This window comes from Cynocephalus volans, chromosome 10 (assembly GCF_027409185.1).
Source record: "Cynocephalus volans isolate mCynVol1 chromosome 10, mCynVol1.pri, whole genome shotgun sequence".
Classification (NCBI taxonomy): Eukaryota; Metazoa; Chordata; class Mammalia; order Dermoptera; family Cynocephalidae; genus Cynocephalus; species Cynocephalus volans.
In genome coordinates this window covers 103,594,899-103,621,341 of record NC_084469.1, presented here as the reverse complement: position 1 = coordinate 103,621,341, position 26,443 = coordinate 103,594,899, and the positions used below count along the sequence as shown (strand labels likewise).

General features: G+C 45.8%; 1 protein-coding gene across 2 annotated transcripts; it reads right to left on the bottom strand.

Moving 5' to 3' along the window:
• Positions 1-7,701: 7,701 nt before the first annotated feature.
• Positions 7,702-26,196, bottom strand: TSPAN16 (tetraspanin 16). 2 transcript variants are annotated; one of them, XM_063108982.1, is made up of 7 exons: positions 26,128-26,196; positions 24,326-24,523; positions 21,520-21,594; positions 19,736-19,843; positions 17,005-17,157; positions 15,039-15,122; positions 7,702-7,749 (listed from the first exon to the last, which is right to left on the bottom strand). In XM_063108982.1, exons 1-7 carry the CDS (start codon positions 26,194-26,196, stop codon positions 7,702-7,704), a joined length of 735 nt encoding a protein of 244 aa, XP_062965052.1. The 2 variants fall into 2 exon arrangements, with proteins under 2 accessions (XP_062965052.1, XP_062965053.1); XM_063108983.1 differs by lacking the exon at positions 21,520-21,594.
• Positions 26,197-26,443: the final 247 nt, after the last annotated feature.

The window sequence follows — 26,443 nt, the reverse complement described above, 5'->3', positions numbered from 1 at the left end:
GGAAAAGCTCTCAGACCCCATGGGGATGCACATTAACAAACTCTCCTCAAACTCCCAAGGAAAGAGAATTTGGGTGTTTGTTGGTTTTCACTCAAACTGCAGAGCTGAATATCTGAATCTGGATTCTCTTTAAAGGACAACCACAGAAACCTCTAGAAATGGAGGCTGAGAAAGGAAAGGCTATTCTTCTCCCAGCTTGTGATTCACTAGGGTGCATGTATTCACCATGAACCACATACTATGGGACTGGGACTGTGCTTAACAGCAGGGATCCAAGAATGAAAAAGACAGGTAAGCTCCCTGTCTCCCTGACATCTCATGTGCACCTAAAAATCTTTCATTCTTAGAACTCAAAGGGATCTTTCACTCCCTCTAATTCTATCTCACGACACTCAAGCTCAGATAGGAGAGGTGGCTTGCCCAAAACCAAAGACAAAGCAAAGCAAGAACCAAGTCAGAGCAGGAACACAGGGCTTCTGGCAACAGTCAGCCTAGTGTTTCCAGCAGGGGAACAGCCCCGAGCATGCGTGGTGAGGACTCAAGCAGGGGTGTCTAGAGAAGAGAGAGTGGGCAGACAGGGCAGCAACAGAAAAAGCCATGCTGCGTGGTCTGTGGTCCCTGCCATTCAGACCTAGGCCCCCCAGCACCCCATTCTCCTTTGGCATCAGGGACCCCCAACCCTTTTCTTCAGTGTCTCAAGGGAAAATTGGAGCCCAGGATTGGCAGCGTGGAATCAGGGGACCCCACTGGACTCTTACCAATTCCTGGATCATGTTCCTTCGATGTTTGTTTTCTATGTAGCTGGAGTCTCGGGCTATTGCCAGATCTAGGTACAGGCTCTGAGGTACGTGCAGAGAGGAGGAGTTGGAGAAGGTCTGGAGGGAGAGGTAGAGAGAGCGATCACTAGGGGTGGGGGTGGCGACTGTCGCAGCTGGCAGCTGGGCACCCAGCCCCCACCATGGGAGGTGGTCAAGAGGGCACTTACCTCCAGCTCCTTCATGTAAACTGATGTCACAAAGGCCTCCCCACTCATGTCACAAAAGCTTCCCCACTGATGGATGACGTGAGCTAGAAGAGATGAGAGCAACATGGAGACGCGCTGTCCCCCTCAATGGCTAAGCCCTCTGCTGTCCTTTCTTCCCCATGAACTGGCAAAAGTCTCTTTCCTGCCTGACATGGACCAGGCCCTCCTCCTGTGGCCCCTCTGTGCCCACTTCTCACGGTCTGTCTCCCACATCGTCCCTCCCCTCCCAAGCAGCTCTGATCCTGTTTTTTGTTTTGTTTTGTTTTTTAAGTGGTGGTGGCCAGAGAGGGATTGAGCCCTGGGCCTTGGTGTTATCAGCATCATCCTGTGCTTCCTGCAGCAGGATCCAATGAGACAGCCAAGCTCATGGTCCATCTTTGTGTGCACAGCTTCAAGGGAGAAGCTGGAGAAGAGTCCTATGTCACATCCCTAGCAGAGGGAGAGGCAGGATTCAAACCCAGACTTCTTACCCAGTCCCTGACACTTCTTCCTACTGTCCCTTGAGCCCCCTGTTCCCAGGAGCCTGACCAGCCAAGACTCACCTCCTTAGGCAACTGGCAACCCCCAGATGTGGTTCAATTGGGGCTACTGCCAGTTTTCATTTTGTTCTTTGTTCCTGGAGGACCACCAGGGCTGTTTCTCCATCGGTACTCTCTTAAGTGTGAAAATGAAAAGCACTAATATTCAGGAGAACTATAAGCACCTATACGTGCATCCTACTTTACCGTTTTTACAAAATATTCTTACATATACCATCTGATTTAATGCCACCAGCAACCCTATAACGTGTTGTAATGATCACTAAGTGGCTGAAGAAATGGACTGATAACATGATTAGGAAAAGGCAATAATGGAATTTAACTTCAGTCTTCTGGGGCTTTGTCGTGAATCAGCAGCTGCCAGGGGGCCAAATACAAATCAGACATCGGGGCCCTTCCACACAGAGCTTTGAGAGCTGCACCCCAGTACTTCTCAAACGTTTACATCAATGTATCCTAATGGCAGAAGTGAGGGCACCCCTAGGGATCTAGGGACCTAACAAAAAGAGGACAACCCAAGCATCATTTCAGAGAAATCCATTATGATCTTACAATCTAGGCAAATGTCACCCCTAAGTACATTAATAGGTTTTTTTCTCTCTCAAAAGAATCAAGCAAATCTGATGCTTCAGAAAGAGGCCCCCTATGGGTCCTGTGGCACCCCAGATTGAGAGGATCTGGGCAAGATTCAAGTGGAGAAATTCAGTTGCCCAGGATTTGTTCCACAGAAGATAAGCACATCTCCCTCCAGACAGTAGTGACTGAAAGGCGCTCTGGTCCCAGAATCCTAGGGTATTCTGTTGTGAGATACACACTCAGAAATAAATTGAGTAGAAACCTGGGAGAAAACAAAACCAAACCCATTCTCCCAATTATCACCCAGAGATATTGTCAACATTTTGAGCTCACTGGTGAAGTGCAGGCTTTTCAGGTCCTGGATCCCCCAGCCCTGAGTAACCTTCCAAATGGTAATTTGTGCCATGACCAGAGAAGCTGGAAACAGGGTGAAAACACTTAGGGGACTGGGCCATCAGGTCAAAGGCTGGGCTCCAGGCAATTATGACAGGGGACAGCTGGCGAGGGCAGGGGCTGGGCTGCTGAGGGGGCAGGGATGGCTGAGAAGACTTTGGTGGGGGGAGTCAAGAGGCACAGAGGGGCAAGCCCTGTGTGCTTCAGAAGTGACACCAAGTCCTGCCCCTGTCCCACCATCAGAGGGGCCTCAGGCTGGGTCTGGGGCCTGCGACCCAACATGCTATACCTTATTCTTGGCCAAGCCAGTTTCCTCTGTTTGGTTTCCTCTGACATCTTGAGGCAGGGAAAAGGAAAGGGGGGCCACATCACCATCATCCAAGCACTGGGAGTTGCTTCCTTCACCTAACAGTGCAGATGTGCAACTGGGCCAGAGCTGGTGGGAGCTGGCAGTACCAGGTAATAGTGAAGTGGGTGTGGCCTCAATGCTCATAGCCCATTGGTGGATGAGAAAGATGAAACTAACGGGGGTGTGGCAAGGACACAGGGAAGGGTGGAGTCACAATGAAAGCTGGCCCCGCCTACCCTAGGCAGGGTCCCCCCACTCCTTACGGAAATGGGCAGGGCTCTTGCTTGGTGCCCATGCAGCTTCTGTGTGATCCTTCACGGTGGTTGTCACAGAATTGGAAGCACCCAGCAGAGCAGAGAGGCTGCTCTCCAGCCCCTGCCCTGGACCCTCCTGTGCCAGTTCAACCCCTGACCCCGGGGGCATTGGACCCCAAGGCTCAGGAGGTGGGTGAGGAATGGACAGCAGGGGAGAGTGTATCACTTCACAGTCCCTTTCCAGACTCTCACAGCTCTGCCCCAGACTTTCTCATCCCAGAAACCAACTCCAAAGACCCCCGTCCTGTCCTCCAGATGCTTCTCCACTCGCCCCCTTCCTCAAGGGCGTCTTCACTGATCCCGGGAGCGTAGCTGTCCCCTCCCAGCTGGGTCCCATCCAGGTCACTCCTGCTTGCCAGATGCTCCTCCTCTCACACCCCACAGCACCCCCGTCCTCCCAGCATGGGCTCTGGATGCCATCAAACTTTCACCTCGGATGCCTCAAGACTAAACTGGGGGGGCCAAAACTATAAAACTCTCAGAAGAACACATAAGTGAAAATCTTCATGATCTTAGATTAGGCAATGGTTTTCTAGGCGTGACATCAAAAGCACAGCAACGATAGAAAAAATGGATAAACTGAACGTCATCAAAATTAAAAACTTTTGTGGCTCAAAGAATGTCATCAAGAAAGTGAAAAGAAAAATGAAAGAAAGCAAGTGAAAAGAAAACCACAGAATTGGAGAAAAATTTTAGAAACATTATATCTTAGAAGGAGCTTGTATCCAGAATATATAAAAAAAGATTACAACTTGAAAATAAAAAGAAAAATACCCCACTTTTTTAAAACTGGCAAAACATCCGAATACAGCTTTCTAAAGAAAATATACAAATGGCCAATAAGCACATCAAAAGATGTTTGACATCAGTAGACATCAGAGAAATGCAAATCAACTCCACAGCGAGATATCACTTCACACCCACTACCATGGCTATAATCACAAAGATGCATGAACAGGGTGTTGTAAGGATATGAAGAAATTAAAACCCTCACACATGGCTGGGAAAAGTGTACAATGGTGCAGCCACTTTGTAAACAGCCTGAACCTTCCTCGAATGATTCAGTGTAGAGTTATCATAAGATCCAGGCATTCCACTGCTAAGTATATGCCAAGAGAAATAAAACTACGCATCCACACGAAACCTTGACTACAAATGGTCGTAGCAGCATTATTCACAATACTCCAAAGGTAGAACTAGCCAAGTGTCCATGAACTGATGAGTGAATAAACACAATGAGGGATATCCATGTAAATAAATATTATTCAGTCATAAAAAGCCTTGGAGTACTGACACATGCTACAACTTCGCATGAACCTTGAAAACATTATGCTAAGTGAAAGAGGCCGGTCACAAAGGACCCCATAATGTATGATCCCCTTTTTATTAAATGTCCAAAATAAGGAGGTTTGTAGGAAAATAAAGTCGATTAATGGTTGCCTAGGGTTGGAGGGGATGGAATAATTGGGGATGATGCCTAAGGGATTTAGTTTTGGAGTAATGAAAGAGTGCTACAATTGCCGTGATGATTGCAAAACTCTGAGTGTACTAAAATCCATCGAATCACACACTTTAAATGAGTGAGTTGTATGGCCTTTACATTATATCTCAATAAAACCTGTTAAAAAACAAATGTGCCATGACTTCAGCTTCTCGTTAGGATATAGATGTTGCAGCAGCCCAATGATCAACACAATGGCTAGGAAAAAGCCAGATAAACTATAAAAATTCTACTTTTGAAGGCATAACAGTTGTGGAAGCAATAATTAGATGAACTTGAATTTCATAAAGAGAGAATTCTAGGGCAGGGTTTTTGCTAATACTCAGTAGGGACTGATGGTCACACTTGGCCCACGTGGGGGACAGAGAAACTGGGGAAGTATTTGTTGGTCACTCACATGTATTAGTCCATTTATGTTGCTTATAACAAAATACTTGGAAGTGGGTAATTTATAAAGAAAATGAAATTTATTTCTTACAGTTTCTGAGGCTGGGAAGTCCAAAGTCCATCTGGTGGTGGTGACAGTGACCCAGAGGTCTCATGTTGCAAGAGGGTGGAAGCAGAGAGAGCAGAGAGAGCAAGAAACAGACTCTCCTCTTCTTTTAAAGCCCTCAGAACCACACCCCTGACCACCATTTTTAATCCACTCACTATGGTATGGTCCGCCCCGGGCCCCCCAAAATTCATGCCCTTTTCACATGCAAGTACAATCATTTCATCCCCATAATCTTAATTTGTTTCAACTGGAGAGTCCAAAGTTCAAAGTCCCATCTGTGAAATCAATACAAGTTATCTATTTCCAAGATACAGTGGTTGGACAAACATAAGATACATATACCCATTATAAAAAACCAGTAACAGTAAGTCAGTCACTTTCCCTGAGATCTGTGTCATTCTAGCAAATTATCAAACCTGAAAGGCAGGGCATTGTGGGAATCCCCTGACTTCCTAGCCCAGTTGGACAAAAGCATGGGTTACCTGGGAACTTAATCCTTGCAAATGGTAGCTGAAGTGAGGGCAGTTTTGTGGGACTGAGCCCTAAACCTTATGGAGTCTGTAGCAAAAGTGAAGGAAAGTGGTCAGGGCCCCCCAGATGTTCAGAATCTTGCCAAGCATTTGATGTAAATATGCACGTGCGTCCAGGTGTTCCTTGGTTATTGTCTAATGTAATTGCACATGTGCACCCAGGTGTCCTGGGTTATGGACTTAAGTATAAAGGATGAGTGGCTCTGATCCAAGGGCCCCCCACCCCCAGGATGCCCCTGGGGGGGGGGCCACAGGGAGGCCACTACTGCTGCTGGAGGCTGTTGCAGCCAGTGCCCCCAGGATGCCCTGAGAGGCCACCACCGCTGCTGCTTCTGCTGCTGCTGCTGCTGCTTCTGCTGCTTCTGCTGCTGCTTCTGCTGCTGCTTCTGCTGCTGCTGCTGCTGCTGCTTCTGCTGCTGCTGCTGCTGCTGCTGCTGCTGCTGCTGCTGCTGCTGCTGCTGCTGCTGCTGAGAACTGAGCTCCTGTCATCTGCCAATGGCTCCTGGGATCTTTCCCAATTACCTAGCATGGACCTGCATGTGAAAGGTCTGGTGACCCAGCCTGGCATGTGAAGGGGTCTGGTGACCCAGTCTGTACAATGGGTTTGAAGGGTCTGAGCCCTAGCCCTGACAATATAAATGGAAACTTGGTACAACTAAAATAATGAAACATTTTGGTTTTAGTTATGAATTGCCTAACCAGACAATTGGCGTGGTCACTTAGCAAGACAATTACCTATGGCCCTAACCTGACAGCATGGCATTCCTTCAGCATTTCACACTCTTTCTGCAACAAGTCAAAGGAAGGAGGAATGAAAGAGGAGGAGGAGCCTAGATCAATGGTTCTCAAAGTGTGTTCCCCAGACCAGCAGCATCAGCACTGCTTGGAACTCGTTAGGAATGCAGATTCCTGGGTCCCACTCCAGATCTGAGTCAGAAGCTCTGTAGGTGGGGCCTAGATACCTAGGTTTTAACAAGCCATCCAGAAGATTCTCATGCATGCTTCAATTTGAGAACTACTGGACTATATCAAAAGGTATTTGAGAGACATAACAATCAAAGGTGATGTGTGGACCTTGTCTGGATTCAGAGAAACCTTTTCTCTGATTCAGAGGAACCAAATGTAAAAAGAAATTTTGGGCTAACTGGGAAAATTTGATGATGGCTTAGGTATTAGACGATGCCAAGTAATGGCTGTTAATTGTCTTACGTGTGGTAATGGCGTTATGGTTGTGAACACAAACAAATATATTTTTAAAGATGTGTACTCAAGTGTGAAGGGGGAAATGACATTGACTGGGATTCGTTTCAAAATACTTTATCAAAATATCTCAACACAAAAAAATGAGGTGATGGATATGCTAATGAGCTTGATTTAATCATTCCATATGGTCTACATATAGAAAACATCACATTGTACCCCACAAATATATACAATTATGATTTGTCAATTAAAAAGAATAGTAATGGCTGGTCAGTTAGCTCAGTTGTTTAGAGTGAGCCTTATAAACACCAAGGTCACGGTTTAGATGGCCGCACTGGCCAGCCACCAAAACCAAAAACAAACAAAGAAATTAATAATAATAGTAAAACTTCATCAAGGTAAAGAGGGGATAGATAAAACAAATATGTCAAAATCTTGGTGTTGTCGAATCCAGGTGATGGGTATATGGGGGTTTCTTTGGACGGATTCTCTTGGCTTTTATGAACGTTCCAGATTTTTCGCCAAGTAATTACAAATAGGAAAGTTGTATGACAAAAGACACACTATCCCATTAAAGTATTTCGAGCTAAAATCATTGCTAACCAGTATGAAAACTAAAACTAAGAAGAAAGAAGTCAGAATGGACAAGGGTGTCCTGAATCTTTTATTATCAATCTCCCCTCCAAAAGCAGTGAGTGCCACAGAGAAATAAAAATGAGACCACAGCTCCAGCAGCCAGGTGGGCCCAGGTGTCCTGTCCTCTGCAGATCTGCGCGTCAGCCCAGCTTGACGAACAGCAGCAAGGTGGCAAGAATTCCCGGCAGCTGAAACGGGAGAAGAAAGAAACATTGAAACAATGCTAGAGACCTCCAAACCAGAATCAAACCAGAGTTACGGGGTGGGGGGTATCCAGATCCTCCCTGTCCTCTAGGGCTCGCCCCCGGGACCTGCGGACTACAATTCCCAGAACCACCTGCGCCGACTTCCGGGTAGGTTTGGCCAAATGGAAGCAGCGGGAGGAGATGGGCGGGCAGGAGGAGGAAAGGTCGGGGTATTTCCTCCCCACTCCCTCTTGAGTACCCCGTGAACATGGCTGTAGGCAGATGGCCCCTCTTTCTTGGCTCTTTCCCTCTTCACTCCCCCTTCCTAGATCCTTCAGGCCTGAGAGAAGTAAAAGCTCCCCACGTTGCTCGGTGCCTCAGATCTGTCATTTCACTGACCCCTGCTCGTGCCTCAGCAAAGGAGGCCCCAAAGGACCCTCTGGGAGCTGGAGATGTGCAAAAGAGACACCACGTCTTTGTTGATAGTCAATATGGGGGAAGCACATGAGAAAAACTTCCTGGAGACTCAAAGACATGGAGAATTTTTTTTAAATAATAACTATTAAGATATTCACATAGCATACAGTTTGTCTTTTTATTGAGATGTAAGAATTCTTTATATAGTCCGGATACAAGTCCTTCATAGTTATCTGATGGGCAAATAATTTTTCCCGTGCCATGAATTATCTTTCCTTCCTGGTATCCCTTGAAACACAAAAGTTTTTCATTTTAATGAAGTCCATTTATCTATTTTTTGTATCGTCGTTTGTTCTTTGATGTCATTTATAGGAAACCATCACCTAATCCAAGGTCACTAAGATTTACTCCTCCTTTTTCTTCGAGGAGTTTTATAGTTTTAGTTCATACATTTGGTTTCGGATCCATTTTAAGTTCATTTTCTAATATGATGTAAGGTAGGAGTCCAACTTCATTCTTTTGCAAATGAGTATCCAGTTATTCCAGCACCATTTGTTGAAAAGACTACTCTCTTCCCTTTGAATTATCTTAGCATCTTTGTCAAAAATCAATTGACCGTAAGTATAACGGTTTATTTCCAGACATTAATTCTATCTCGTTGATCAATATGTGTATCCTTATACCAGTACCATACTGTCTTCATTACTGTAGCTTTGTAGTAAGTTTTGAAATTGGAAATGTGAGTCCTCCAACTTTGTTCTTTTTCAAGATTGATTTTGCTATTCCGGGTCCCTTGCATTTTCGTATAAATTTGGGATCTGCATGTCAATTTCTGCACAAAAAGCCACCTGGGATTTTTATAGAGATTACATTGAATCTGTACGTCAGTTTGGTCACTATTGCCATCTTAATATGTCTTCCAAGCCATGACCATGGGATGTCTCTCCATTTATTTAGATCTTCTTTAATTTCTTTCAACAGAGTTTTGCAGTTTTCAGTGCACAAGTTTTGCACCTGTTTTGTTAAATTTATTCTAAAAATTTTTTTTTCTTTTAGATGCTATTGTAAATGGAACTGTTTTCTTCATTTCTGTAGTGTTCATTGTTAGTGTATAGAAATACGACTGATTTTTGTTGGTGGTGAGGTTTTTTTGGGTTTTTTTTGTTTGTTTGTTTGTTTGTTTGTTTGTTTGTTTTGGTGGCTGGCCAGTAGGGGAACCTGAATCCTTCACCTTGGTTTACCAACACTGTACTCTAACCAACTGAGCTAACAGGCCATCCCTTGATTCCTTGATTTTTGTATATTGCTCTTAAATCCTGCATCCTTTCTGAATTTGTACTAATTGTGTGTGTGCGTGTGTGTGTGTATTCCTTAGGATTTCCTATATAAAAGATCATGTCATCTGTCAATAGAGACAGTTTTCCTACTTCCTTTCTAATCTGGATGCCTTTTATTTCTTTTTCTGGCCTAATTGCTCTAGCTAGCACCTCCAATACACTGCTGAATAGAAGTGGCAAGAGTAGACATCCTTGTATTGTTCCTGACTTTAGGGGGAAAGCACACAGTCTTTTACAATTAAGGATGATGTTAGGCTGTGGATTTTTCATTAATGTCCTTTTTTTTTTTTTCTTTTTTTTCCTAAAAGATGACTGGTAAGGGGATCCCAACCCTTGACTTGGTGTTATCATCACCACGTTCTCCAGTGAGCTAACCGGCCATCCGTATATAGGGATCCAAATCCGTGGCCTTGGTGTTATCAGCACCACACTCCCCCGAGTGAGCCACAGGCCGGCCCTTCTTCTTTTTTTAAATGCAGGCATTTACAGCTATATGTTTCCCTCTAAGCACTGCTTTAGCTGCATGTTATAAGTTTTGGTATGATGCATTTTCATTTTCATTCATGTCAAAATTTTCTAGTTTCCCTTGTGATTTCTTCTTTTACACATTGGTTAGGTAGCAGTATGTTGTCTAATTTTCACATTTTTGTAAGTTTCCCAAATAATTTCATGTTATTGATTTCAAACTTCATTCCATTGTGGTCCAAGAACATATTTTATATTATTTTAATCCTTTTAATTTTTTGAGGCTTGTTTTATGACCTAACATATGATCTATTCTGAAGAATGATCCATGTGCACTTGAGAAGAATGTGTGTTCTGCTGTTGTTGGGTGGAATGTTTTATAGATGTCTGTTAGGTCTAGTCAGGTTAGAGTGCGTTTATATCTTGTTTCCTTGTTGATCTACATAGTTGTTCTATTCTATTGAAAGCGGGATATTAAAGTTTCCGACTATTATTGTTGAATTGTCTATTCTCCCTTTAATTCCATCAGTTTTTGCTTCATTTATTCTGGAGCTCTGGTTTTAGGTGCACATATGTTTATATTTTTGTGTTATATTCATTTATATTTTACATTTATATGTATATATTATATGTTTATAATTATTATGACTTCCTAATGAATTTACACTCATCATTATAAAATGTCCTTTTTTGTCTCTAGTAAGAATTTTTGTCTGATATTAGCATAGCTACTTTAGCTCCCTCTTCCCATCCTTTTACTCTCGGTACATTTGTGTCTTTGAATCTAAAGTATGTTTCTCATAGACTGCATCTAGTTTGATCACAGTTTTTTTTAAATGCCAATACAATGTGGAATCACCATGGTTTTTTAATCCAAACTTCCAAGCTCTGTCATTTGATAAGAGCATTTAATCTTCTTCCTTATCCATAAAGTGTTTGTAAAATAAATAAGTAAATAAAGTTAATGTCTTCTGTCCTTCATTTCAGCCTGAAGGATACCCTTTAGTATTTTTGGTGGGGGCAGATCTGCTAGCTAGTAATTACTTCTCTTGTTTTTGTTTTTTTTTTTCAATCTGGAAATGTCTTAATTTCTCCTTCACTTGTGAAGGGTAGTTTTGCTGGATATAGAATTCTTAGTTGACAGATGTCTTTCTTTCAGCATTTGAATACGTCATCCCACTGCTTTTGGCCTCCTTGGTTTCTGATGAGAAATGATTTGTTTATTTTATTGAGCATAACTTGTAGATGATGCGTTGCTTCTGTCTTGATGCTTTCAAGAGTCCCTGCCTTGTGGCTGGCTAGTCAGCTTGGTTGGTTACAGCACAGCCTTGTGACACCACGGTCAAGGGTTCAGATCCTCATACCGGCCAGCTGCCAGAAAAAAAAAAAAAAAAATCTGTGCGTTTTTCTTTTGATAGTTTGATTATGCTATGTCTAGGTGTGGATCCTTTTACATTTATTCTACTTGGAGTTTATTCAGCTTCCTGGATGTGTAGATTCACGTTTTTCATCAAATTTGGGGAATTTAGGGCCATTATTCCTTCAAATGTTCTTTCTGCCTTTTTCTTTTTCTCTTCCCCTTCTGGAATCCCTACTATATACATATGCTGGTATGCTTGATGGTGCCCCATAGGTCTCTGAGGCTCTGTACAGTTTTCTTAACTCTTTTTCTTTTTGTTCCTCAGACTGGATAATCTCCATTGACCCATCTTCAGGTTCACTGATTCTTCTGCCAGCTTAAATTTGTTGCTGGACCCTTCTAGTGAAATTTTCATTTCAATTATTGTACATTTTAATGCCAGAATTTATGTTTGATTATTTTTTAATCCTCTTTATCCTCATCTTCTTTACCTCATGAGACATCATTCTCATACTTTCCTTTAGTTTTTTCTCAGAGGGCGCGAAGGGAGGGCTGGCCAGTACAGGGATCTGAACTCATGACCTTGGCATTACCAGCACCACACTCTCCCAAGTCCTTCAGACACAGTTCCCTTTTGGTCTTTGTACATATTTATTTATTTATTTATTTATTTATTTTTTTTTTTTTTTTTTAAAGATGACTGGTAAGGGGATCTCAACCCTTGACTTGGTGTTGTCACCACCACGCTCTCCAAAGTGAACAACCGGCCATCCCTATATAGGGATGTGAACCTGTAGCCTTGTTGTTATCAGCACCGCACTCTCCTGACTGAGCCACGGGCCAGCCCTTTTGTACATATTTATAATAGCTGATTTAAAATATTTGTCTACTAAATCTAACATCTGGGCTTCCTCAGGGACAGTTTCTGTGGTTTGCTTTTCTTCCGTGTATAGGTCACATTTTCCTATTTCTTTGTATGTCTTGAAATTTTTTGTTGAAAACTAAACATTTAAATACTATGTGTCCGGCCTGGTGAGGACTGCACCACTGCTGGAAGCCCCCTGGGCTCCCAAGCTGAGGGTGGTGGGTGATGGCCTCACCCACGCCCCCCCATCTGCGACCAGGCCAGCCCCACCCTCCACTCCTACCTCCGTTCTTCTGCGCCCATCCTTCTCCCCCTCCCACTGCTTAACAACATCTTAGAATGTAAAATAATAATAATAAATAAAATTTTAAAAAATACTATAATGTGGCAAATCTGGAAATCAGATTTTCCCTTCCCCTAAGGTTTTCTCTGTTGCTGTTTGGTGGTGGTGTTGCTGTTGTTGCTACTGTTTGTTTAGTGACTTTTGGGGACCAAATCTGTAAAGTCTGTATTCTTCATTGTATGTGGCCACTGAATTCTCTGTTTGGTTAGCTTAGTGGTTGACATAAGGGGTTTTCTTTTTCAAAAGGGAAACCTTTTTTTTTTAAATGTTGGGCAATAACCAATTACCAATACTTATTGCTTCATCCATTCTGCACATGACACCCATAATTCATTGTTGCTTTGCCCCCCACGGATTTGTCACCCCTCTTCCCCTGGGTGACAGAGATGCAAAGGATTACTCAAAGCGCATCTCTTCTGAGCAGTGAGAGACCCCGAAGTGGTTAATCTCACGGAACCCTCAAGCGAGAGCCATCCCTTCCTTGGGAAATTAACCCCGAATTGGGGTTCTCTTCCTGCATTTATTTTCCAGACCAGGAAGTTACAGGAAGAGAACATAGGTGGGATTATAGTTTAACAATATACGCTGGTAACTTTCAGTGAAACAAGTCAGATGACATTCCATTAGACAATTAAGTGATCCACCAACAAAAGCTTGATCTTAGCAAACATTCCTTCTCCTACAGAAATTTTCCAGTATCTTTACATAACAATCAGTAACTAGTCTGTCCTTGAACCAGCAACCTTGCTGTGCCACAAATCTTTATCTTACACCAGAGACTTTATAGCCTGAGGAAAATTTCCAGTCCTCTGCAAGGTCAATATTTGAAACTGCAAGGCTTTGGAAAACCAGGCCCTGTGAAGTACATTTGCTTTAAGAATATTCCACAATTTATTCTATTTTTACAAGTCTGGATGCTGTAAAAATCAGGGCCAGTGTAATTGAAAAGAGCTTTCATTTACTGCACTGTTTTTTTGGTTAGTTCCTTCTCCCTGGGTCCTGCCTGGGCTGGACTCTCCTTGGCAACAATCTTTTCTTTGGACAGTGTTTGAAAATAAGATAGCTTTTGTACATAGCATTCCCATAATAGTCTTCAAGCCTCTCTAGTGATGAATGGTGACTCATCACTTTTCAGCCACTGCCTCCTTGTGTCTCCTTCTCTAAAGCTGATGAAACAGCTTCCCAGAATCAGTTCATACTTGCTGTGGGCAGGACACGGTGCAAAGCCTCTGACATACTTCACCTCCTCTATGCCTCACAACAAACCACTGGAAGCTCATTTTCCAAATCAGGAAGGCAGAGGTCCTGAGCCATCCTTAGAGATCTGATGAATGACATAACCAGGACTGGAGTCCCGATCCCCAGCTCTTGCCCACTCAGGCCCTCTACCAGCTAAGTGAAGGTCAGGTTCATTAGCTGAGTGGAGAGGGCATATCCCTGGAGTGCAGCAGTTCTGTTTCTCTCTTGAATCAGGGCAGAGACCCCCAACACCCTCATGCCTTCCCCCCTTTCTAAGTGAACTGTTGAAGAGACCTCCCTCCTAAAACTGACCTCCCTGTCCTCTTCCCAGGACGCTTTAACACTTATCACTATCACATATTTCCCAATTTAACAAAATCATGTTTTTTGTGTGTCCTGCTGATTAGAACGTCGGCTCCATCAGGGCAGGGATTTCTGTATGTTTAGTTCATGGCTGTATCCCCAGTGCCTACAAAAAAGTGACTGACACACCGTAGGTCCTCAATAAAGTTTGTGGGGTAAAAAAAAGAATGTTAAAATGCTTCTAGGGCCGACCCGGTGGCTCACTTGGGAGAGTGCAGTGCTGGGAGCGCAACGGGTTCGGATCCTATATAGGGATGGCTGGTGTGCTCACTGGCTGAGCGCGGTGCGGACGACACCAAGCCAAGGGTTGCGATCCCCTTACCAGTCACAAAAAAAAAAAAAAAAAAAAGCAAAACAATCCAAAAATGCATAAAGAAAAAGTTTAAAAAAAAAAAAAAAGCTTCTAAAGGCTTCCCATCATACTCAGAATAAAGCCAGACCCCTCCCTGTGGCCCACAAGGCCCTGAACAGTCTGCCCCCATCAATGCCCCACTGTCACCTGCCTTCTTGCTCACTCTGCTCCAGCCACAGGGGCTTCCCTGCTAGTCCTTGAATAAGTCAAGCTTATCCCTGCCTCAGGACCTTTGCACCAGCAGTTCCCTATGCCTTCCCCATACTCACAAGGCTTTCTCTCACCTCCTCAGGTGGCTGGTCAAATGTCACCTACTTAGCGAGGTCCTTCCTGATTCCCTCCCCTCTCCTCTCACCCTGTTTTACTTCCTTCCCAGCAAGTATCTGTACCTGAAATTATTATCTGTCTCCCCCACTAGAACGTCAGCTTCACCATGGCAGGGATTTTTGTCTTTGGTTCACTTCTGTGTCCCTGGTGCCCAGAAGAATGTTAGGCACACAGTAGGTGCTTAATAAATAAGCTTGATGTGTCCCAGAGAGGCTGGGTCTTACCTGCATTATTGCTGCCCCCAGCGAGCCCCCACTCAGGGTGAAGCTCTGAGTCTTGGTTATTTTCAGGAGCTTGGGGAAACAGCCCTGAGAACACAAATATCAAAGCAAGCAGGAGCTGGTTAGGGGCTCATGGAATCCTAGTCCCAATCAACCCCCACACTTCGGGCCACCCAGACTCCATTCTGATTCAGAGAAGAGAAGGGAACGAAGCCACAAGGGTGTGGCTCCCATGCCAGCATCTTTTCTGGCCCCCCATCCCAACCCAACCCCCCACCATAGCGTACCACTCACTCCTCTCTACCCAGCTGTGCTGATGTTCAAGTGTGGCCAGACATCCTGGGTTACTACTAGTTGTGTGGCCTTGGAGAAGTCACTATACCACTCTGTACCTTGGATTGCTCATCTAGAAAGGGGACCCACTGGATCTGCCTCACAAGATTTTTGTGAAAATTAAAAGAATCTACACAAAGTACATGGCAGTGGCCTGACCCATAGCCAGCGTTCAGTAAGTGCTAGTTATTTCCGAGTGCTCTTTACATATGAACAGAAGGGCCGACATGTGTTCAGCAGCTTCTCAGCCCTTTACTGTATTTGCTCACTCATTTCTCACTACAACCCCATAAGGTGGATACTATGCTTTTCTTCATTTTATAGGGGAAAGAACCGAGGCTCAGAGAGATCAGGAGACCAGATGAAGTGGGTGGGCAGGGCAGCCACCTGCAGGCGGTGGGTCTGTCACCCTTCTTCCTGTGGTCACTGGGCTGCCTCTCATTCTAGGCCACTGGCATGTCTTGCTTCTGGAAGTTTGGGCTGCCATGAGCTTGCTGTTGTCACTGTTCAGTGCCCCCTTCACATAACAGGTATTTATTAAGTGCTTATTGTGTGCCAGGCAGTATAAAACACATAAATTCATGCCCTCGTGCTATTTGAGTGGGGAAGACAGTTGATAACAAGCTGAGAGATCACGCTGTCCGGTGGCAATAGATGCTGCAAAGCCACTGCAGGGTACAAAGATGGAGTGTGACAGTCAGGATGGGGGATACTTTTACAGACAGGAGTCAGGAACAGACTCACCGAGGAAGTGACATTTGAGCACAGACTTGAAAGAGTGAGTTAGGAAGACATTTGGGGGAAGATTGTTCCAAGCAGAGGAAACAGCCTGTGCAATGGCCCTGAGGCTGGCATGGGGCTGGTCTTTTTGAGCAGTAGTAAGGAGGCCAGTGTGGCTGGAGTGGAGTGAGCAAGGGGGACAGGATGTCAGGAGGTGACAGGCAGGTTGTGCAGGGTCCAGTGGGCCAGTGTGTGGCCCATGTCTGTCTCTGAGGCCCCGGCTTGGGACTTGGCCTGGCTGATTCTCCACAGGGACTGGCTCCCAGCAGAAGCCATTCAGTGCCAATAAATGAATGATTCATATTATTTCCTCAGAGATCAGTTAAGAGGAAGCTGGAGGTGGGGCTTGAAACCCATCTCCACCACTCCCTGGCCATGGGAAACCTCTCTGTGCCTCAGTTTCCTCATCTGCAAAACAAGAGAAGAGTCATCCCCACCTCGAGGGGTGTGACGTGATAAAACTCACAATGTGAAAGCTTGGTCACCTGGCTGGCAGTCTTATTAGGATTATCCCTTTTAATCATTATTGCTGCAGTTTAAGGTGCCTGAGAGCAAGCAGCGTGGCCCAGGTAAAGGACTCAGGCCAATGTGGATTTAAATCCCAACTCTGCCAAAGCCAAGAGACCTTGAACCAGTCACATCTCATCCCTGAGTCTCAGTTTCCCCATCTTTGAAATGGGAAGGGTAGCCCTAACTCCCCAAGACTGTGTTGTCAAAATGAGCTGAACACTTTTTTAGAGTTAATTGCTTTCTTCCCCAGCCACCTTTGCCGGACTTCCCACAAATAAGAAATTTTTACAAAAGTCACCAGTCCTTGGGTTCTGTTGAGGTGACACACAACAAAATCTCAGGTTACCTCTTGGTAGATGACATGGGTGGACACGTTGCGCCCATCACAGGCTGCGGTTCCGATGGATTTACAGCAGCCCCTGGGGTAGGAGTGGCCGGTCGTCATTTCAAAGGAAGAGCCAGAAAAATCTGTGTAGTTATTCACCCCACAGCACTTAAGCTGCAGAGAGGAGAAGAAACACTTGAAGACTCCCTTTCAAATAATAAAATAATAAAAAATAATAGAAATTGGGCTGGCCGGTTAGCTCAGCTGGTTAGAGCGTGGTGCTGATAACACCAAGGTCAACGGTTCAGATCCCCATAGTGCCCAGCTGCCAAAAAGAAAAAAGAAAAAGAAATAATAATAATAGAAATCGTGGTCACCATGGCTACCATCTAGAGCAGTCACAATATTCCAGGTTCTGTGCTAAACGCCCCCTTACACCATCCCATGGTGGCTCAGAACCTTCCATGACTTCCCTCGTCCTCAGGGTAAAAGCTGAACTCCTCACCGTAACCCACAAGGCCCTGCACAACCTGCCTCCGTCACCTCCCTGCCCTCCCCTCCCTGCAGCTTTCCCCTTTCTTCACACTGGTTTCTTTGCTGTTCCTCCCCTCCCTGCAGCTTTCCCCTTTCTTCACGCTGGTTTCTTTGCTGTTCCTCAAACACACAGCAAGCTCCAGCCTCAGGGCCTTTGTACAGGCTGCTTCCTCTTTCTGGAATGCTCTTCCTCCAAATATCTGTATGGTTCCCTCCCTGACTTCATTCAGGTCTCTATTCAAATTGTCCATCTTCAGAAAGGCCTGCCTTGACAACTCTTTCTAAATTATCCACAACCACTGGATCAGCCAGGCTGGGCTGAGTTATGCAGCAGTGACAAAGAGCCCCTCGATCTCAGTAGTTCATTTCTCACTCGCACTACCTGCCCATCACAACTTGGCAGGAAACTCTGCTTCTCAAAGTCACGCAGAGAGAGACCCAGGCTGATGAAGCAGCCGCCATCTAGAATGTTCCATCGTTGTGTTGAGAGCTCTGGAGGGCCCTGCACTGGCCAATTAAATGATCCAGCCCGGAAGTACACACATCAATTCCACTCACAATTCACTGGCTAAAATTCATCACATGACCCTTGACTAACTACAAGGGAGCAGGAAAGGCCATCCTACCGTATGCTAAAAATGGGTGACAAACAGCATGTAAGAGCAAATAAAACCCTCAGTCTCTATGTCTTTTCCTTGCTTGTTTTTCTTCATAGTACCCTTCACCCTTGGTACCAAGGTTTATTTTATTTTATTTTTTTCTGGCAGCTGGCCGGTATGGGGATCCGAACCCTTGACCTTGGTGTTATTGGCACCATGCCCTAAACAACCGAGCTAACCAGCCAACCCGTACTTAATTGGCTTCTAGTTCATCTCCTTACTCAAGTGTCAGTATCACAGGGATGAGGATTTTTTTGTGTGCCCTACTGTCCCCCCAGGTCCCTGAGTTCTACCTGGCACATAGTAGGTGCTCAATAAATATTAGTTGAAAGACTCTATGAATAAATGAGAGACATTCTCTACCATCTCATGAGAAGCCAAAATCAGGATGCAGACAAGCATTATTCCCCATCACACGTCCCCTTCAAAGCAGGACCAGGATGCCACAGTAGCTCCTGGACCCAGGACTCAGATATAAAATGCTTCTGTAAACAAGCCACGGTTTTTCCTTTCCAAATCCTCTCTGGCTGTCCTCAACTGCCTGCCCCAAGAATTTAGATGACACATGGAGGCTGGTCCTTTTGTGGCTGATCCTTAAATACCAAGGATCAAGATGAGAGTTTCACCCCTCCACACCCATGAGGGTGGCAATTATAAAAAAACAAAAACCAAACAAAAAAACAATGACAAATGTTGGCAAAGATGTGGAGAAATTGGAATCCTTATGCATTGTTGGTGGGAATGGAAAATGGTACAGCCACCCACTGTGGAAAAAGAGTCTGGAAATTCCTCAACATATTAAACATAGAATTACTATATGATCCAGCAAACAGATTCACTTCTGGGCATATGCCCAAAAGAAGTGACAGCAGGCACTCGGTCAGATATTTGCACACCAAGTCCATAGCAGCATGATCCATACCACAAGAGCCAAAAGGTAGGAGAAGAGGCCGGCTGGTTAGCTCACTTGGTTACAGTGTGGTGCAGATAACACCAAGGTCAAGGGTTCAGATCCCGCATGGGCCAGCCACCAAAAAAAAGGCAGGGCATCTATACAAAGGATATTACTCAGCCTTACAAAGGAAGGAAATTGACACACTGCCACATGGATGAACCTTGAAGATATTATGCTCAGTGGAATAAGTCAGTCGGAACAGGCAAATGTATGATTCTACTCGTAGGAGGTCCCTAGAGTCGTCAGATTCATAGAGACAGAATCTGGGTGCCAGGGGCTGGGGAGGGGGATGGGGAGTGACTGTTTAATGAAGACAGAGTTTGGGTTTGGGAAGATGAGAAAGTTCTAGGGATGGGTGGTGGTGATGGGTGCACAGCAATGTGAATGTCTTGTTTTTTTGTTTATTTTGGCAGCAGGCCAGTGTGGGGATCCACAACCTTGACCTTGGTGTTATCAGCACCATGCTCTAGCCGAGTGAGCTGACCGGCCAGCCCAGGAATGTGCATGTCTTGATGCTGCTGACCTGTATGCTCAAAAATGGTAAAGATGGTAAATTTCATGCTGTGTATATTTTACCACAAATGTTTTAAAAAGTGAGCCTCACGTTCTCCATGACCACATTCCATTGTGTAGAATAGTCATCTGGTTCATTGTAACCTCTGTAATTCTTCCTCAGGGTCACGAGGTTGTGTTCCAAGGCCACCTCTTGAACCTCGCAAATGAGATAGGAAGTAATTAGCACACAAACTAGGAAGGGTGACCCATCGGGTGAGGTTTCTTGGGGATACAGTGGGGAAGTGGGGGCTTCCCTTCTGCATCTCTCATTTTTCCCACCCTCAGCTCATGGGTCTGCGCTAGGGGAGGACACAGGCTACCATCGGCTCCAAGAAAGGGACACAGAGAAGAGCGTGGGTCTGGAGCCAAGCGCATCTGGCTGTACCCATCACAAACGAATTTGAATCATCTACTCTTTTGAATCGCCCACAAACCGGTTACACCCACGATTTGGCTATAACTCGATTAAAGACTTGAATATCATCGTCACCAATCTCTCTGCACATAAAGGGGAATTTTAATTTTCTATTTTTAAAATAAAGGTTTAAAAACATATTTTCCCCCCCGAAGAGGTGATATGGTCACGTGGCTCAAAACTGACGGAGCCCAGAAGGGCAGACAACAAAAAATCTCCCTCCCACCTTTTTCTCCCAGCCAAAAAGTTCTTCCCACTCCACGCCGATGACTGTTTCCTGTGTCCCCAAAGAGATATTCTACATATTTCAAAGCCAAGGATATTTTCATGATTTTCCTCCTTGTTTTATTCTGCACTCATCGGTCTGCATCTGGCTGTTTTTAGCAAGAGTAGCAGGCGTTCTCCACCTCCCAACCCCCTGCCAACCCCGCAGACCAGTAGGTAGGTGCTCTTGTGCCCTGCCCATAAACCTGTGGCCTTTGTCATTCCAGTTGCTGTAGCCTCTGAGCCTGTGTGCCTGGGGAAGCAGCCCTCAACCAACAACTGATAGGAGTGAGTCGATCAACACCCCAGTCCTCACAGCACTGTAGTGAAAAAACTTAGGTGCATGTTCTACACTGCATCCTAGATATCCCCAGCAGCCCAGTGTCACCTTTCGGGGCATGCCTCGCTTCCCCTGTCCCCTATCAGTGCTTCCTGGGATCACCTCCCAAATAAACCACGTGCCTTTTTTTTTTAGGCAGCTGGCCAGTATGGGGGATCTGAGCCCTTGACCTTGGTGTTGTAACACCGCGCTCTAACCATCTGAGCTACCAGCCAGCCTCTACATGCCCTTGAATCCCTGTCTCGGGTCAGCCACTGGGGGGAGCCACTGAGGACCGCAGTCTCTCGTGCACAAACAGGTGCGGATAAGACTACATTGTGTGGATGGATTATAACTTCCCTAAGCCCCCAATCCTGCTCTCTGGGCTCTTTGCAATCTTTTGTACACCCTGCCTGGAGGTTATTCTGCACACGAGCAAGGACATCCTCGGATAATTCCCAGACATGGGATTGTTGGGTCGAAGTGCCCAAGCTTCTGGCATTTGATGGATTTTGCTCAACGGCCCTCTATTTCAGACACATTTCAAAATGCTTTTCCAGCCCCCTCCCCCTCTCCCCTCACCAAACACGGTGTAGGTGAACCCGGCAGGTTTCTTGCGGTGTTTGGAGAAGCCTGAGGCTTTTAGCTTGTCGCCCCATCTCTGGAGGCACGTCCCGTCCAAGGGACCCGAGGGTCCCTCGATCACCGGATCTCCAGGAGCCGGCGGGCCCGGAGCGTGGGGACGGGGACGGGGACGGGGGTGGGGGCGGGGGCGGGGCTTCTTTTGCTTCTGTTTCTTTCTATCGCTGAGCGGCAGAAGCAGCGGCGAACTTACAGTTGGGAAGAAGAGGAGGACCACCGCGGCAACCATGATTTCCACGATGAGAATGACAACCATGAACAGGAAACACTGGAAGACACAGAGGGGACGGAGAGGGGCTGGGAGCCCGCTCAGCCGCGTCCCCGCCTGGCACCGTGCAGGGGAGGGGACTGTCACGGTCCCCCCACCCCCACCCCATCCCAGGCCACCCTGGCCTCTCCAGTTGGAAAGAACTCACGCCTGGGGTGGGGCTGGGGGGCTGGTGTTTATTTGTCCCAGGGTCGCTTTCCTGCATGGTCGGAGGTCAAGAATGCTGGTAGTGGCATACCTGGGGGAGCTGCTAGCTGGGTCCCCATGTCAGGAGGCCTAAGAGGGGACTTCCGGCTGATGGTATAAAGGGGTTGTGTGCAGAGAGCAGGGGCCGGTGGAGAAGCAGGAGCGACATAGGGAGGAGGAGCAGCGACAACACACCTCAGACAGGGACTGAAGGGGTGATGCCAGTGACAGGTTGGTGGTTGTCAGAGGGAAATAACATTTGCTGGCTTATTTTTCCAATAAAATTCCCATGCATGGTGGAAGACAATGGCAAATGCGGCAAGCAGAGGGGAGGTCTTGCAGTTATGCATCTCTGAGAGACCAGACCGCTTCCCTCTCTGGGGCTCAGTTTCCCCATCCGTATAATGTGGGGGGTGGGACCAGCTCAGGGGGTCTCGTGGGTTGAAGGGAGCCCCTCAAGGCTGCATGAGGCGAAGAAAGCTCCAGGCTCCTCCCCCCACCCCCTATTATTGGGGGCTGGCCAGGGACCCGAACCCTTGACCTTGGTGTTATCAACACCGCGCTCTACACCGCGCTCTAACCAACTGAGCTAACCGGCCAGCCTTCCCCTTTCGTCTATTCCCATCTATGCCCTTCATTATTATTAAAATGTGTTTGCTCATTCAGGCTTTAAGTCGCCAGACTGGCCGATGGCTGGGCTTATCCCACCTTGACAAGCAGAGAGAGTAACGCAGTGAACAGCCCACGGGGCACACGTGGCGGCAGGACTTAGAGGTGGTGGATACCCAGACTGATGGCGTGTGTAACAGAGAGTGCCCCTGGGTGACTGAGTGACTCTAGATGCCAGACGACAGACATCCAGGCGTCAGTAAGTCCTACGAGCTCCACCTTCAGAATCTACCCCAAATGTGCCCCATTTCTCATCGTGGGACTTCGTGGCCCCACCTGGGTCCAACCCCTTTACTCCCACACTCTGTTCCCTTCACAGCCACCAGAGGACCCCTGTGAGCACCTGAGTTGGGGCTTAGACCCCTCTGTGGCTCCCAACACCATCAAAAACTGCTTTCCTGAGTGAGGTCTGGGGAGGCTTTGGAAGCACAGATGCTGAGAGTAAAACCGATGGAATTTGCCAATGGATTGGATGTGGGGTGTGAAAGAGAGGAGTCTTGGATTTCTCCAAGTTAAACTATGGATGAAATGGTGTCCACATCAGAGAGAAGCTAAAATGAAGTACTGCAGGCACAGGGCCTGGTCAACAACAAAAAAATTTTTAATTGGTGGCTAGCTGATAAGGGGACCCAAACCCTTGACCTTGGTGTCATCAGCACCACACTTGACCGGTGAGCTAACCATCCACCCCAACAAATATTTGTTGAATGAAGTAATTAAGAAAGAAAACAAAAGATGATGGAGCTTCAGGGATGGGTGCATTTAACCATCAGGATCACCCATGCTCTGGGAGATGAATAGCATATGATCTCCCTGAAACCCTCGAGTTGTCTTTTTTTTTTTTTTTTTTTTTAAAGATGACCAGCAAGGGGATCTTAACCCTTGACTTGGTGTTGTCAGCACCACACTCTCCCAAGTGAGCCACCAGCCGGCCCTATATGGGATCCGAACCTGTGGCCTTGATATTATCAGCACCGCACTCTCCCGAGTGAGCCACGGGCCGGCCCTGAAACCCTCAAATTGAAACAATCAGAGTTTTGTGGCAACATAGAGAGGAAGGAAAACAATACGCTGGAGACAGATGAAACCTAGGGTGGGGTAATCCACTCAGACAAGATCCTAAGGGGCCAGACTAACAGACGGAGGGAAATGGGTTGGGGAAACTGAGGGCTGAACTTTGGGGAGATGTTATGCTGAGTCGTGACTATATGTGAGAATGAGTAAGAAATAAACTCTATGACATGCCATAGCATGATCATGCTGGAAATTTTCATGGCTATCTACTTGAACATGAACTTATACATGTATGGCAATTACAACAGTGCTGTGTTGGTGAAAGACAGGCACATGGGCCAATGGAACAGAGCAGCACACCCAGGACAGACACCAGCACAATGGAAACTAGTGTGACAGGGAAGGACTGGATGGGCCACTCAATACGTGGCAAAGTGTGTCACCCAACTGAAAAAAAAATCAGATAAGATCCCTACCTCACACCACACACGCAATTAAACTCCCAAAGGCTGAAGAGTGAAAAGTGAGAAACCAAGACTTAAAATTATGGGAAGACAGTCGATTAGAGCACATGACAAGGTCACAGGTTTGGATCCCCTTACTGGCCAGCTGCAATAAATAAACAAAGTTTTAAAAAATTATAGGAAGAAAGCCTAGAATAATATAATTTACAACTTTGGGTAGGGAAAGGGTTTGATATAAGATACATCAGAAAGGAAAAGATGGATGTATCTGTTGCCATCAAATAAGATGCCATAAACACTGTTGAATTAGGGGATGCTAAAAAAAGGTGCTCATAACATACAATGAAGGATTCATACAAGGGGGGCAGTTTGGTGGTCTGTGTGCAGATCTAACTTACAAACAAGAGAGTGCCTCTGCTTTCTTTAGTAGCTCCATACCAGCCAGCAATGCCAAGCAGTATTGTGATGCACCCAATTACCAGGCACAGGTAGCCAATGTGATGGAGGTACGTGGAGGGCAATCCAAGGACCCTCATCAGGGCAGCCCCTCTACACCTGACACCAATGCCCAGGCAAATGAGGATCATGCCAGACATCTACAGAACAGAAATCAGAAAGGAAAAATAATAGTCTGTCAGTTGTGTACAAACACAACTCTCCCAGGGTCAGGGAAGCAAAGCAAAGCAATAAAATAAGCAAAAGTGTTCAAAAAATGATAATACCCAGAGCTGGCGAAGATGCGGAAATATTCTCATAAGTTGCTGCTGGGCAACAAACTTATTTCTGTTTTGTTTTGTTTTGTTTTGGTGGGGCACAAGGACACTTTGTAATTCATACTTAAAACCTTAAAGGTCTTGCCCTTTAAGGTAAAACCCTTTATCCAGAGATTCCACATCTAGATATTCAGCCTAAGGAAAATAGTCACAGATGTGCCTCAGGACCAAGATGCACATGAATGGTTTTTTCCAGTGTTTTTATAAGAACAAAACTTTAAAAATAACTAAAGTAACCAATAATTCAGATTGGGTAAAGAAATCATGGCACAACTGTCCAATGGGATCCTAGATATTTTTTGTTTGTTTGTTTTTTAGTGACTGGCCCGTGTGGGGATCTGAACCTGAACCTTGGTGTTATCGGCACCATGCTCTAACCAACTGAGCTATCCAGCCAGCCCCCCTAGACAGTCATTTTAAATGACATTGTAGGACAAGTGTTGAAAATTTTTTTTCTGGAGAGCTTCAGATATTGTGGCCTTTGCAGGTCATAAGGAGTCTGGTGAAATTACTCAGTTCTGCTGGTGTAGCTTAAAAGCAGCTGTACACATAACTCAGGCAAGTGTAGCCTGCTGACCCCTATTGTAGGAGAAAGTTTATTGACACATAAAGATGTTTTTAAGGCTTTAATGTGTTTCTTAAAAGTGGATTGTAAAGCACTAGCATGTTTGTTCTGCTGTTTTTAAAAGATATATAGAAAAGTCTAGGGCTGGCCAGTTAGCTCACTTGGTTCCAGCACAGTGTTGGTAACACCAAGGTGAAGGATTCAGATCCCCTTACTGGCCAGCTGCCAAAAAAAAAAAAAAAGGAAATCCTGGAAGGATATAAGGATGATCATGATGGCAAAGGTGATGATGATATTTATTAAGCAATGACATCATGACAGGCATAAGCTCTTTAAATGCATCATCTCCTTTAATTCCCATCAAAATGTTACAATTCAGGTGACAAGATGAGAAGAGATATTTAATTTCCTTCTCTTTCCTGGCAGCCTTTCCTTATACTGCTCTATAGTGAAAACCATTACTTCTTTAACAATGCACATTTCAGATTACTTTCATAGTAAGAAAAATAATGTTTTGAAACATTTAAAAGATCAAGAAAATAACCACTGCCTCCTGACCTCCCCAAACAACGTGGGTTTTGCAAATCTGCAGGATGTAACTAAGAGCCAAGCTCTTTCAGCATCATTCTGGGGTCCCCCAAATCACACTCATCTGTGCTTGATTTCACCAGCTCTGGGTTGATCGGCGCCTACGCCTGTTCCCCATGTACCCTGCCCCTCATCAGAATGCCCTACATCCCTCCTTCTTCCCTGGGGATCGCAGATCTGGATGTCAATTTGGATCAGCTTATTTCTGTCTTTCAGGGAAAGCCCGTGGAGGCAGGGCTGCAAAGTCCCAGGGCCTGGGTGGTGACATACTTACAGCCACGAAGCCATTGAATACATGTAACAGTTTCTTCAAGGAAGAATATGGAGTGTGCATTTCAGCCATGTTGGCCAGACTGGGGTGCCCTAAAGCATCTTCCTAAACCCCTGGGCTGCTGTTTCCCAAGATGACAGAGGTCTGTGGTAGGGGCACAGAGCTGACTTGCTCTGCCCCTCTCTCTCCCGGCAGCCTGATCGTCTCCCGGGGCTGCCCAACAGCTGCCCCACCTCAGTCATAAGCCTCTGTCACATCATAATCGGATGCTGGAGCAAGGCTCATGGCACCAGGGAAGCAGGGGTCCCAAACTGCCCCC

Bases quoted from the DNA above. Each gene is read 5' to 3' on its own strand.
- TSPAN16 (XM_063108982.1), bottom strand. From the start codon at position 26,196: ATGGCTGAAATGCACACTCCATATTCTTCCTTGAAGAAACTGTTACAT. The intron at 24,524-26,127 runs GTAAGTATGTCA...TCTGTTCTGTAG, and splicing joins TATTCAATGGCTTCGTGGCT to ATGTCTGGCATGATCCTCAT. The intron at 7,750-15,038 runs GTAAGACCCAGC...CTCCCGTTTCAG, and splicing joins TGGGGGCAGCAATAATGCAG to CTGCCGGGAATTCTTGCCAC.